Source organism: Megascapheus bottae, chromosome 15 (assembly GCF_031878675.1).
Source record: "Megascapheus bottae isolate mThoBot1 chromosome 15, mThoBot2.hap1, whole genome shotgun sequence".
NCBI classification, from domain to species: domain Eukaryota; kingdom Metazoa; phylum Chordata; class Mammalia; order Rodentia; family Geomyidae; genus Megascapheus; species Megascapheus bottae.
The window spans coordinates 58,752,203-58,766,400 of record NC_143523.1 but is presented as its reverse complement, the minus strand read 5'-3'; the positions used below and the strand labels follow the sequence as shown (position 1 = coordinate 58,766,400).

Below are 14,198 nucleotides of genomic sequence, written 5' to 3'. Positions count from 1 at the left end.
CCACCCTTCATCTTGTTTTCCCCCCTTCCCTATCCAATTTCAAATAACCAATTAAGCACATATAAAATATATCAGATAACAAAGTGAGGTACTGTAACAATATGAGACAACCAAGGGACAGCAAAAGAGATGAGAGATAACATAGTATATTAAGGACAACAATCACTCATTATATGGCTTTTGTTTCTATATCCTAGAGGTCCTTTCATTTAGTGTCATACTGTATGGCCTTATGTATCTAGGTTTTGCTCTATTGCAGATCTCTGCTAGGAGAGCCCAAGGTTTCTACTGATTATGACAAATGAGGGAAACCGTTGAGCCTATGTTCCTTTGAGTCTGGCTTACTTCACTTAATATGATTTTTTCTAAGTCTTTCCATTTCCTAACAAATGGGGCGATCATACCCAGTCCTTTTACAGGTATCTCCCATTAATGGAAGGGAACTGGAGGCTGGGAGGCTGAGTAGCTTTGTTTTTGAATCTGGTCAGGACCATACACCTAAAGGGTGTAAAACTTAACGTGTCTGGTTCAGTGTGAAACAGAAGACTATTGCTGTGATGGTCCTGGGGCTTGAACTCTGGGCCTGGGCACAGTCCTGAACTCTTTCGCTTAGGGCTAGCAATCTACCACTTGAGCGACAGTGCCACTTTCAGTTTTCTGGTGGTTCACTGAAGATTAAGTATCTCATGACTTTCGTGTTCTACTAGGCTTCGAACCATGATCCCCCGATCTCAGCCTCCTTACAAGTATGTGCCACGGTGTCCAGCAATGTTCCTCTTTTCTATTCCACACTGAGGATCTAGCCCACCTCTTAGGCACCCAAGCTCTGAGGAATTCCATTTCTTTAAGTTCACTGGTATAAGCTGGAACATGTGGAATCAGACATGTTAAGTTTCACAAGGAGAATGGCTGTTCTCTTGGCTTTGGGAGGGTGAGACTCCATGTAATTACTGAAGGAAATGGCAAGGAGGCAGAGCCTTGGCTGCCTGCAAGGGTCCAGGAGCTGGCTCCCAAGGGCTGCTGGGAGCTCCTAAAGAAACTTCTTCTCTACTAAGACATTCTGGAGCACTGGAACCCTAGTGACAGTCCCCTGACTTTTATGTTCACACACGGGGAAATGTAACATTAGATTTAAGGGGTCCCAGGTGATGAATGAACCAGATGCAGCAGATGAAGTGTGACTACCCTGGTATGGCAGCTCACACCTGCAATCCTAGCTACCCAGGAGGCTGAGAGCATTTGGAGCCAGCGAGGGCAGGAAAGTCCATGAGACTTGATCTTCAATTAAGTACTCACCCCCTCCCCTAAAAAGAGTCAGAAATGAAGCTGTGGCTCATGTGATAATGTGAAAGGCTACCAATGTATGTGAATTAATGCACCTTCTATCTGGCAAATATCATGTAACCCTTCTATTAATTACAATAAAAATATAGGAAAAAAAGAAATCTAACTGAGAAATAAAACATGAGAAAAGTGGAAAAAAAGTGCTAACCTTGGGTAAAAAAGCTCAGGGATAGTGCCCAGGCTCTGAGTTCAAACCCTGGGATGAGCACTCAAAAACACAAACAAAAACAGAAAAACAACTTTGAAACCCAGGGTTTGGCTAGGGTGGACAGGAGGGAGATTCAAAGAAGGCATTTTCAAGAAAAGAACCCTGTCTCCAACCTTCCAGATTCTGACTATAGCACAAAATAACTTTTATGGGTTTTGTCCTGCTATGAAACTTGGTGGGGAGGGTGGTAAAGGGGGACAAAATAGTCCTAGAGTCAAACATCTAGTCCAGAAATACACTTAGAATATTTCTTTTTCTCTTTCCTTCCCAGTCTCTCTCTTCTCTCATTCTTCCCTCTCTCCCTTCTTCCCTCTCTCCCTTCTTCCCTTCCTTTCCTTCTTTCCTTTCTTCCTCCCCTCCTTTTTATCTTCCCTCCCTCCCTCCCTCCCTCCCTCCCTCCCTCCCTCCCTTCCTCCCTCCCTTCCTTCCCTTCCTCCCTCCTTTCCTTCCTCCCTCCCTCCCTCCCTTCCTTGCGTGACAGTAAAAGTGCTCAAGTCTGTCTTGAGTAGAAGCTTCTGCTGCCCCCCCCCTCCTCCTCTAAGATCTGCTTGACTTGGCAAGTTTCTTGTTCCATGTGGAGACTGGAACAAACCCAAGGAGCCATGACTGGAAGTAAGGAGGAAGTCTGTCAAGGCATGTCCAATGCACAGGAATAGGCTGGCTGGTGTATAAGGGGCAGCCGTTAAGGTAAAGTTGGTCTTAGCTGACCATTGACATCTATTTCTCATTTTGGTTTTCTATATGGAGCCAGTGGCATGTTCCAAAGAAAGAAACGCCAGATCGGGACCTCACTTGGGAGGCAGAGTCATCGTGAGACACATAGTGAAACCCTGTCTGGGCTTCCCTGGGACCTCCTGGAGCTGGCACTGTGGGTGCAGCTCATCCAGCCTCCCCTTCCTTGGAGGCAGGAAGCTCTCAGAACCCTCAAACCCTACTGTTCTCTTGCAGCAGGTCCGCCTGAGTCTGCAAAGCCAGGGCGTCATCTCCATGCCTGGTCCGTGGTGTGTCAGGGAGCCCAAGTTGCTTCCTGACAAAGAGGCCATAATCCCACCATAAGACCGTGCAGGGAGGGGTCAGTCCTCACTCCCAGGAATAAGGCTCTGGGCAGGGAGGAGCCCTGGGTGGGGGGAGCAGTGGGATGGGGGTGGGGGAGGCTGAGTCTCACCACGGCCATCCCTCAGGACAATCTCCCCTTCGCCTGTGATCCAGCGGTAGCAGGGGAACTCGATGTAGTCCCCGTGCGGTGTTTTCAGGGTGATGTACTTTAGGTACCAGTCGTCATGGATCCAGTACTTGCGCTTCTCGATTTTGACCAGATGGATCTCACCCAGTTCTTCATCCACAGTCACTTCATAGGAATCGACCTGGACGGGGAGGACAGGAGAATGAGGCCTGCCAGGGCCCTGAGTCCGGCCTCTGGAGGGGTGACACACGCCACTTGAAGCACCAAAGCCAGGCCACGTCAGGCCATGGTGCACCCCTGCAATCCCAGCTCCCAGAGGCTGAAGTCTGAGGTTCCAAGCCAGCTCCACGAGACTCTTCTCTCCAACTAAACACCAAAAAGCTAGAAGTGGAGCTGTGGTGCGAGTGGTAAAGCGCCAGCCTTGAGCAAGGAAGTACAATGACAGAGCTCCAGGCTCTGAGTTCAAGCCCCAGTAGTGACACTAAAACCATTATTTTCTCCAGCTACTATGTTTATGTCAGTTGAGTTACATAGAACTGGATGAAAATAGAAAGTGGTAGTTTTACTTTTCCCATAATTTACTTCTCCAAAAATACCTTACATTTTTAAAATTTTTAAATTTTTTTTGCCAGTCCTGGGCTTGAGCTCAGGGCCTGAGCACTGTCCTTGGACTTTCTCAAGGCTAGAGCTCTACCACGTGAGCTTCAGCACCACTTCTGGCTTTTTTCTATGTATGTGGTACCAAGGAATCGAACCTGGGTCTTCGTGCATGCTAGGCAAGCACTCCACCACTAGGCCAAACTCCCGGCCCAGTTTTGCCTTTCTTTGCCTTAGTTCACATAATGTCCTTCAGCTTCATTCACATGGTTACAAATGACAGAATTTAATTAAGTCATTAGTGGTGTGCTGGTTCTGGAGCTTGAACTCAAGGCTTCATGCTTTCATTTGGCTTTTTTGCTCAAAGATAGCACGCTACCACTTCAGTCACCTTCTACTACCAGGTTTTTTGGGGTTCATTGGAGACAAGCTATACAGACTTTTCTGTCTGGCTTACTTTGAATCACACTCCTTAAATCTCAGCCTTCTGAAAAGCTAAGACTATAGGCATGAGCCACAAAAGCCTGCCTAGAATTTCATTCTTGTAATATATATATGTATATATTATATATATATAATTATAAAGGTGATATACAGAGGGGTTACAGTTCTATAAGCCAGGTAAAGAGTATATTTCTTTTTGATAATGTCACGCCCTCCCTCGCTCTCTCCCAGTTTTTTCCTCCCATCCCCACCCACAAGTTGTGTTGTTCATCTTCAATGAACCACCGCTGCATTTGAACTTCATTCTCTTTATGGCTGAATAGTATTTTCCACTATAAACATATTCATCACATTCCTTCATTCACCCATTTGAGATGTTGACAGACACCTCAGGTGATTCCTTACCTTTAGCTACAATCTTTAATGAGCCCCTCATAGTGGGTGATTGTTGTTCTTACTGTACTATGTTATTTCTCATCTCTTTTGTTGTCCCTTGGTTAGTCTCACACTGTTACATTATCTTACCTTATTATCTGGTATATTTGTATATATGTTTGTTTATTTGAAATAGGATAGGGAAGAGGGGAAACAAGAAGAGGGGAGGGAGTAGGGGGAGGGAAGTGGGGACCAAAACATGAGGAGTATCAATGTTTAAAGCAATGCACCTTCTATCTGGTGGATATAACGTAACCCTTCTATTAATTACAATAAAAAAGATCGAAAAAAAGTTCTTGTTAATATGCACTCCAAGCCTGCCCTTGACAGCTCTGTGCTGGGCTCTGCCATCAGCAAATGGACTCCAGTGATCTGGGGACTGTTCTAAGACTGCATGTGGCTCCAGGGAGAGGAGGTACCTAGGTTCTGGCTGGTATCTGCCAGGCTCAGACTTCGAGAAGGTCATATTCAGTTGTCCCCTGGACTGGAAGACCTCAAGTGGGGGCTGTCTTTTATACCTCAAGCAGACTTGCTCACAATGACTATGGCTCCCATAGAAGACTCGGGAGGTGAGTCAGGGAGACTATGATATAGAGGCCCAGTAAAGCCCAATGCAGCCATTATCTGGCAGAAGTGGGATGACATTCCAAGCCACTGGGCTACAGCCACTCCATCTCCTAAGGGTCAGAAGGGGAGTAAGAATGGGAGGTGGGGGGACGAGGGAGGCCGCTCAGTTCAAGTTTTCATGGGACAGGTGTTGGTCATAACAACAGCAATACAGAGAGCACTCAGGCCAGCAGTCTTCTACAACAGAGGTAGGCCGCACAGGGCCCGGGAGGCCTGGGCCTGTGCTGCTGGGAGCCCTGCTTTGAGGACATAGGTAGACATGGCAGCAGCCCCCTGCACTTCAGTCAGCGACAGATGAGAAAGAAGGTGAGGTCTGTCACTGCTTAGATGTCCAGATGGCCGGCAGGCTTGGGAAGCGTGGACTTGATGTCCTCTACAGCAGTTTCTTTTTCAGGCCCCAGTACTGAGACTTGAACTCAGGTCCTGGATACTGTCCCTTAGCATTCTCACTCAAGGCTGATACTCTACCAGTAGAGACATAGTTCCATTTCCAGCTTTTTGGTGCTTAGTTGGGCTTTCCTGCCCCGGCTGGCTTGGAACCACGATCCCAGCCTCTTGGGGAGATGGGTTAGCACTGGTGGCTGGATTCTGAGGTGCTTTCAAAGTCAGATTTCTTTTCCTGTGCAAAAGAACTCGGTGCTCTTGGCATGAGGGGAAAGACACCTTCCTATGTGTGATCCCATCTGTCTGTATTTCCATCCTTAGCTCCAAACCCGAAGATGCTGTGGAGGACAGGAGGGCTTTCTCAGGGGACATGGGAGGCTGGGTGACTTCAGCTCTTGGCTCCGGGCACAGTGAGCAGTTTGCAAATGGTGAGGAGGCTGAGGCCAGACGCTGTGGTCAGAAACAGGAAGTTTCCTCCCAATGTTCCAGGGTCTGGGCCCTTAGCTAGGAACAGTTTCAGAGTACAGAGAAGCCAAGCCAATGGCATACTGGGGTCCTTCTGCAGGGAGGGGCCTGCCCCTCAGCATGTCCTGCAGGAGAGCTGGAGCCACTGGCCAGATTTCATAGACAGAACTAACCCCAGAGCCTGCAGTACCTGAGGCAGGTTCCATCTGAAATGTAGGATGCTGTCTTGTGGGGAGAAACCAGCAGGCCCCAGGGCACAGAACTGGGGAGAGAGGATAATCAGGAGGAGGGGGAAGAGGAGAGGAAGGGTGCTTCTCGGCAGGGGATGGGAGAAACGAGAGCTCTCCATGGTGGCACTCAGCAGTCCAGGCAGGCTCTGATAAGAGGCCCAGTGTCCACAGGGCTGGCCAAGGAACAGAGTCAGACAGGATGGCCCAGGACTGGAGCCTGCAGAGATGGACTCCATGGCAGGCCCAACTCATGGAAGGGAAGGGGTCTGTAGAGGCCTCATCCCACCTGTGGCTGAGATGAAGATTCCTAACGCCATTGAGGGAGGGGAGCAAGGGCACGAAGCTGGAGTGTCAGATGACCTGTGTAGGACTTTAAATTTCAGCTCCATAGTCACTGGACAGGTGGGAGGAAAATGCTGAAACCGGTGTGCTCGGATCCTGGGCTCACAGCCTGGCGGGACTTCCCTTGAGACCGGGAGGGGTATGAGGATACATGGAGAAGGGGCACTCTGTGGGTACTAGAACAGGCAGAACAAGCAGACCAGAGGGAAGTGAGTGTGTGGTCAGGGCTCCAGGGGAAGTGGCTTTCCCGTGGCTCTGAGGGACTGGTCGGATTGATGTCAGGAACGCTGAGTGAGGGGGAGAAAGAGTGCCCAGGCTAGACTAACAGGTACCAGGAGAATCTGTGGCAGCCACCTTAAATGGGAAGGAAAACCCAGCAACTCCTGGCCATGAGGAAGAGACTAGCAGCTTCTCTAATGGAGGGTGACCATTCAGCACACTGGGGTACAGTTAGAGGAAAATGGGACCGGCTAGCAGCTCATCTCCACCCATGCTTGTAGGCCCAGGGCAAAGGGTTCCCCGGTAGCACCTGAGATGAGATCACTAGACAGTTTTTTACCATCGGAGCGGGTCTTCTACAGCAGGGGTGGGTCAGGCCTGCAGGCTGGTTTGTCCCTGGTCATGCCAAGGGGTTTGCTGGTCCAACTTCAAGCTAGAAGAACAAGGGTGAGGGTCTCAACCATGACCCAACTCAGGAAGTCATAGGTACAAAGTCAGGAAGTCATGGCCCTGGCTCTAGCATCTGAGGCAGCTACTGGAAGAGCCAGGAGGACAGAGAAAAGTTTCCCAGGAGGAAGATACCAGGGAGGGTAACATGTGTCAAACGGCAAAATTAAGCACCAGGGAGTCTCCTAGGCTTTTCTGCCCTAGCTGGCTTTGAACCACAGTCCTCTGATCTCATCCTCCTGAATCGCTAGGTTGACAAGCCTGAGCCACCAGCATCTGGCTTTTCTTGCCTTTTATTATCTCTTGACTGGGGATGTTTTTAATCAACAAGTCTTGAGAGGCTGGGTGTGGTTGTGTATGATTGTAAGCCCAGCTACTCAAGAGGCCCAGATAGGAGGATCCTGCAGAGTTCCTCCCTCCTGGTGAGGGTCAGGTGTGTTGGGACAAGGTTGGATTTATTGTCTGTGTCCACGACATTGGGTTCTCGTATGATGCAGTAATTCTACATGTAGACACAGGAAGTGACCCACATCAGGCGCTCGTTCATCCCTCACATATGAATGGCCACGGGGTGATCAACCCGTTCTAGAGGTAAGGTGTGGAAATCCAGCAGCTGTGCTGTCAGTGAACAGCCATGGCCCCAGGCTCAGAGCCACACTTATGCAATAGCCCACCATGATTTCTCCTACTGTTCCTTGTGGTTATTATTATTATTAATAATATCATTATTATGTAGTTCTATGAAGTTGTGGTTCCATAAGTCAGGTTGTGAGTACAATGCTTCTTGGTCAGTGACACCTCTTCCTTCATTCTCCCCCATCCCCTTCCTGTCCCTACCTCCAAGTTACATAATGTACCTTGGCAATAACTACTATATTTACCCACCCTTCCTCCATCCATTTCCCCTCCCCCTTCCCTCCAAACGTGAGTCTACTTGGTATTCATTTTGATAAAGAGTGGATTTGTCAAGAGACACCTATGGACTCATCTCCTAGTTATGGCCCCTTTAATCAGTTTGCTTGTGTGTATACACATACAGCCCTGTATATGCTCTCATGAACCATTGTATTTTAGATCTAGCTTCCATACATGAGAGGAAACACGAGCCCTTTGTCTCCTCTAGCCTGGCTTACTTCACTCAATATGATTTTTTCTAGCTCATTTCCCTGCAAATGACATGCTATTCTTCCTAATGCATGAGTAAAATTCCATTGTGTATAGGTATCTCATTTTCTTTAGCCACTCATCCACTGTAGGGCATCTGGGCTGTTTCCATGACTTGGCTGCTGTGGATAAGTGTGGCAGTGATTTTACCATATCCTGACATGTAATGATCTTGATAGATGCCAAAGAGTGGTATTGCAGGGGAGTTCTATGTTTAATTTTGTGTGTGTGTGTGTGTGTGTGTGTGTGTGTGTGTGTGTGTGTGTGTCTATCCTGGAGTTTGAACTCAGGGTCTGGGCACTGCCCCTGAGCTTTTTCACTCAAGTCCAGCACTCTACCACTTAGGCTACAGCTCTACTTCTGACTTTTTTGGTGGCAAAAGGAGATGACAAGAGTCCCACAGAATTTCCTGCTCAGGCAGGCTTTGAACCACCAGTAGCCAGTATTACAGGTGTGAGCTACCAGCACCTGGCTATGTTTATTTTTTTGAGGAATCTTCAAACCATGTTGAGCCAGGGGGCCTCACTGGAGTGTAAAGGATGGGAGGGCACAGGAAGGTTTCCTAAGATGAATAAATGGCAGTTGAAGCAGTGTGAGGATGATGGTCAGACTTAGTGGAAGGAATGGGGTAGGCTGCATGTCAGATGTAGAGAGCATTAGCCCAAGACAGCCAGGTGCTGGCAGCTTACACCTGTAATCCTAGATACTCAGAAGATGGAGATCTCAGGATCCTGGTTTAAAGCCAGCCTACGCAGGAAAGTGTGAGACTCTTATCTTCAATAAACTAGCAAAAGCCACACATGGAGGTGTAACTCAAGTGGTAGAACACTAGCTTTGAGTGAAAAAGCTAAGGGACAGGACCCTGAGTTCAAGCCCCAGTACTGTCACACAAAACAAAACCCCAAGGCAGGACTTCATACACAAGAAAGAAAGACTGGAGACAAAGATCCTGGGACAGAAGAGGCCCATGTGCAGATCAAGATGCTAGATGGAAGTTAGGAGAGGCCGGTTGGCTACTTATGTTGGCTGTTTTCAACTCTGTATTGAATATACGGTTTGAAAGTTTTTCACTAGAGTTATGCATGCCATATGATTGACAAGATATGTTCTCAGAAATGTATTGTGAGGCAAGAGTGTCATTGTGTAAGCATCACAGTGTGAGGTCACATAAGCTGATACACTGTAGCCTTCTGCATATACCAGCTATATGGCACAATTGTTCCTAGGTCACAAACCCAAACAGCACATCACTGCACTGAATACAGTGCCAACTGTCACACAATGAGGAATATTTATGTATGTAAGTGTATCTAAACAGGAAATGTATAGTAAAAATACTATGAGATTTATACTGATAAGATGTATCAGCTCCAATATAATAACTTTCCCTACCCCCTCTCTAATTGTTCTGGTCCTGGGGCTTAAACTCAGGTTCTGGGTGCTGTCCCTGAGCTGATTTGCTCAAGACTAGTGCTACCACTTGAGCTGCAACTCTACTATCAGCTTTTTTGGTGCTGAATTGGAGATAAGAGGCTCAGGGACTTTCCTACTTAGGTTGACTTTGAACCAGGATCCTGAGATCTCAGTCTCCTGAGTAGCTAGGATTACAGGTGTGAGCCATCAGCATCTGACTCTATCAGCATTTAAATAAGACCAGGCATTCATGAGTCCCAGCCCCCAACTCCACTGTCACTGGGTGGGATGGGAGAAGGATTTCTGCAAGATGGAGGAGGAAGCCCAGTGCGGGCACATCTTGGGAATGGGAGCTGATGAGATGCTGAGTAGAAGGAGAAGGAGGCTCTGGAACATAAAAAGAGTGTGAGGCAGACAAAAGATAGATTGGGGCAGAGAGTTGAGGAGAGACAGTAGTGAGGAAGATCTGAAACAGGAGATCAAGTATGGCATAGGAGGTAGGGGATTGGGGAACCAAAGATGGAGAAGTAGGGGGAGGCTGGAGGACAGAGAGAAAAGGAGACATGGGAGCAGAAAGAAGGGACAGTTGTAGAAATGACACACAGGGCCCTCGAAGAAACAAGGAACAGAGGAAGATGAGGAAGATGAAAGAGGCAGAATGCAGGAGACAGATGGTGTTCTGAAGGAGGGCTGGCTCTTAAGAGATACTGAGGATAAAAAGAGATACACGATAGATTAGTATAATCAGTATTATTAAGACAGGATATATTATTCTAATATATTCTTTATATAATACATACATCTTAATATATTATTTATGAATATATAATATATGCTACTATGGAGGATCCTTGAGACTCTCATCTCATTTCCAATTACCTCCAGAAGACTGGGACTAAGGCTGTGACTCAAGTGGCAGAGTGCTAGCTTTGAGTGAAAAACTAAGGACAGCATCCAGGCCTTAAGTTCAAGGCCCAATACTAGTGCAGAAAAAAAATAGTCTTGTCTATTACTCAATTGGGGGAGAAGATATTGACCGTCTATTACCTGGAAACCATTGTGTGGAAATAGTCTTTATTGTAGTTATTCTTATTAGTTTTTGTTCTGATGGTAACACTTTTCAGTATTCTAACGGTACTTATCTGCCATGCAAGTACTTCCTCTAAGGTTTCTCTTCTCTACCTTAACTCAAAAAGGGAGCTTGATTTATTTTTCATTTTTTGTGCTATTACTGGATCTTGAATTAAGGGCCTTGTGCCCTCACTTGAGTTTTTCCCTCAAGTCTCATGTTCTGCCACTTGTCTGGCTTTTGCTGGTTTATTGGAGATAAAAGCCTCATGGACTTTCCTGCCCAAATTGGCTTTGAACCACAAGCCTCAGATTTCAGCCTCCTGGGTAGCTTGGATTATAGGTGTTAGGCAGGGGTGCTTGATTGTGTGTGTGTGTGTGTGTGTGTGTGTGTGTGTGTGTGTGTGTGTGTTGAGGCTTGGATTCAGGACTTAGGTGGTCCCTTAGTTTTTTAGCTCAAGGCTGGCCCTCTATCACTTGAGCCAGAGCTCTACTTCAGCTTGTCTTTAAAGAGACTCTGGCTACAGGAGGAGGAAGTAACTGAGGGCTGTGCAAGACAGTGTGAAGTAACTGCATCAACAGGAACTTTCTCAAAAGCTGATTATTTTCCAAAGGACCTTTTGCACCCAGCTGATTCCGGTGTGGTCCAGCAACCTCTCTTTACCCACGGCTCTCTCAACTCAATGGAAATGTGCTTGCAAATCTCTCCTGAAATTTGCCTCTGGGATTCGTGAAGAGATATTTACTGGCAATGTTATTTGAATGAGTGCTCAGGTGAGAAGATAGAACAGAAAGGGAAGTAAGAAACACAATAGATCTTTCATTTTTCCTTCTTTTTGGGGGGGGGGTCAGCTGTGGGACTTGAACTCTGGGCTTGGGTGTTGTTCCTGAGCTCTTCAGCTCAAGGCTATCACACTAGCCCTTGAGCCACAGCACCACTAGATCTTTTATTTTTCATCCAGTGACTCCATGTGGTGACAACTCCTGGGAATAACCACCCTGGGTGCCCAGTGCCACAGTTCTGAGCATACTTGTGGTGCATGCTTCCAGATCCTTGTTGTGTGTGGAAAAGAGTGAGCTCCACTGCAGCTGCCTCATAAAGAGGAAGCAGTCTGTCATCTGTCCTCCTCCATGAGCTACCAGGGGAATCCAAGGCACACTGAAAATAAATGAAAGGGCCTAGAAACAGCACTGGCTACAAACATCCCAAAGCATGCCACATCCATTGAACTGGGAAGGGAGCTCAGGACCAGTTCTCTGACTGGGGAAACAAAGCAATAGAAGTCAGCCTTATAAAAACCCAACACCTAACTCTTCTTAGAGGAAGTCCAGTCAGATTAAGAGTCTGCTTAGATTAGCTAAATTTCAGGTCAGATTACAGCAAGGTCCTGAGGCTGCAGGGTAGCAATCAAATCTACTCAGATTGGGAGTCCAGAAAGGGACTTGACTATTATTTCCTCTCTTAAGGCTCTGAACACTCTAGGATGAATTTGTGAACTTTATGTTGATACAAACTTTCCAGTTGTGTTGACCACAAATAGCCAATTTTGAGTGACTTTATATGGGTTGGCCTAATAATAAACTAAATGATGGTGGGAAGGCAGCTTGATATAGTGTTTTTCAGTTTAGTTCAGGAATTACAGGTGGTGGTGGCGGCAGAACAGATATTCTCTGAGCACTTGCAGTTTGTCTAGGCCTATTACCAGCCATACTTACACCCCTCCCCTTTTTTTCCCTCCCTAGGCCCCTTATGTTCAAGGTTAGCCCTCTATCACTGGAGCCACAGTGCCACTTCCAGCTTTTGTTTTCTGTGATCAAGTGGGATAAGAGCCTCACAGACTTTCCTACCCAGGCAGACTTCAGACCTCAGATCTCGGGTTCCTAAATAGCTAGCTAGAATTACAGGCATGAGCAGCCGGCATCAACCACACTTTCGAGGCCCCAGGTTGTAAGAAAGGCACTGTGAAGCAGGTTTAGAGAAAGCCGGCCAGCGGCCAGTCTAAGGCTAGCAGCCTCTTCACGAGTCCATCCATTCTTGCACTCACCAGCTCCCTCCCCTCCTCTCCCCTCCTCTCCTCAGGTCTGGGACCAGGACTCAGACTCAGAACCTGACACTGTGGCTCATTGGCCAGCGCTCTACCTACGGAGCCACGCTTCCAGCCCCACTCCCCTAGCTTCTAAGTGAGGCTCCCGGGACTGCCTCAGCCAGTGCCCGATAACCCCGGAGTCCCCGGGGCCAGGTCCACCAGCTCTGACCCCTGGGACCGACTTTCCTAAGGCCTCTGTGCGTGGGTTCTTCAGTTCTTCCGCTCCGATTCCGCGGGGATCCGCCCGCGTGCCGAGCGGGGTCCCTCAGGAGTGGGCCTGGGCTCCCCGAGACGCGCGGACGGCACCGAAGATGACCGGTGGGGCGGTCAGGCTGGCAGGGGCCTGGCTCTCCCGGGCGACCAACTCCGCTCCGCCCTCCTTCCCCCGCCCCAACCGCGGCGGCGGAGGGGCGGCCTGGGCTGGGGCTGCCGGGGCAGGGCGCAGGGCAAGCGCCCATGGCACTGCCACAGAAGGGGCCTCTGGGGGCCGTGGGGACCTCTGTGGAATGGACAGGAAACCTGGACCCTTTTCCTCGCGTGGAGGAGGCGCGACGCCCAGCCGGCCCGCTGACCCCGACGGCGCCTCTGGTACCCACAGCCCCGGTCCTGGGGGCGTCGGAACCGGCCCCCGCCGCCCCGCCGGGTCCTCCGCGCCGGCCCCCGCCGCCCCGCCGGGTCCTCCGCGCCGGCCCCCGCCGCCCCGCCGGCCCCGGGCGACCCCGCGCCCGCCCCGCCGCGCGTCCTCACCGCGCCGCGCTCGAAGTCGTTGTAGAAGGCCTTGTCCAGCAGGTGCTTCTCGCTGCAGCCGGCAGAGCCCACCAGGCTGAGGTAGATGTAGTCGTCGGTGCCCGCGAACCACTGGGTGCCGGTGGCCACAGTCACGGTGTAGGAGGGCATGGTGGCCCCAGCGGGCGCCCGGGACCCGCGCACCGGTGCGGGGAGTCCGGGAGTCCACGGGCTGCTGCCAGCGAGCCGAGCGGGCGAGCGCCCCCTCCAACCCCAGACGCGGATTCCCTCCAGGAGGGCCGCGCCGCGCTGGCCCCGCCCGCGGCCCCGCCCTGAACCCCAACCTTGACCCTCCCCCACTTGTGGCCCTGCCCCAGCCCCTCTGAGCCCCTCGCCCTGTCCACTCACAGCTCCACTCAGGCTCCACCCCGGCCCCCCAGCCCTAGCCCTAGCCCCGCCCATGGCTCCTCCCACCCCTCCTGGCCCCGCCCACCTACGGCTCCACCAGGCCCCGCCCTCTCTCGGCTCCACCTCTTGCACCACCCCCTATCACTTACAGTTCCACCCAGGTCCTGCCCTAAACCCCAACCTCAGCCCACCCCGACCTCCCCATGGCTCCACCACCCCACGCTCCACCTCCCATCCACGGCTCCACCCCCTCCCACGGCTCCACCCCCTCCCACGGCTCCACCCCTGTCCTCTCCTAACCCTGCTCACCCATGGCTCCACCCCTTGGCCCCTCCCAGCCCCGCCCACCCATGGCTCCACTAGGGCCCTCCTTCTTAGGGCTACACCTCTGGCATGGCCCCCTAGCC

General features: G+C 50.0%; 1 protein-coding gene across 2 annotated transcripts in view; it reads right to left on the bottom strand.

The window, feature by feature from the left end:
- Positions 1–13,643, bottom strand: part of Alox5 (arachidonate 5-lipoxygenase) — a 33,536-nt gene extending 19,893 nt beyond the window's left edge. For both annotated transcript variants that reach the window (XM_090347037.1, XM_090347038.1), the window contains exons 1-2: positions 13,405–13,643; positions 2,718–2,916 (exon numbers count right to left, since the gene is read on the bottom strand). In XM_090347037.1, coding sequence (XP_090203163.1) covers positions 2,718–2,916; positions 13,405–13,554 — 349 coding nt within the window. In that variant the 5' untranslated portion in view covers positions 13,555–13,643. The remainder of the gene's footprint in view (positions 1–2,717; positions 2,917–13,404) is intronic.
- Between the last annotated feature and the right edge of the window lie 555 nt (positions 13,644–14,198).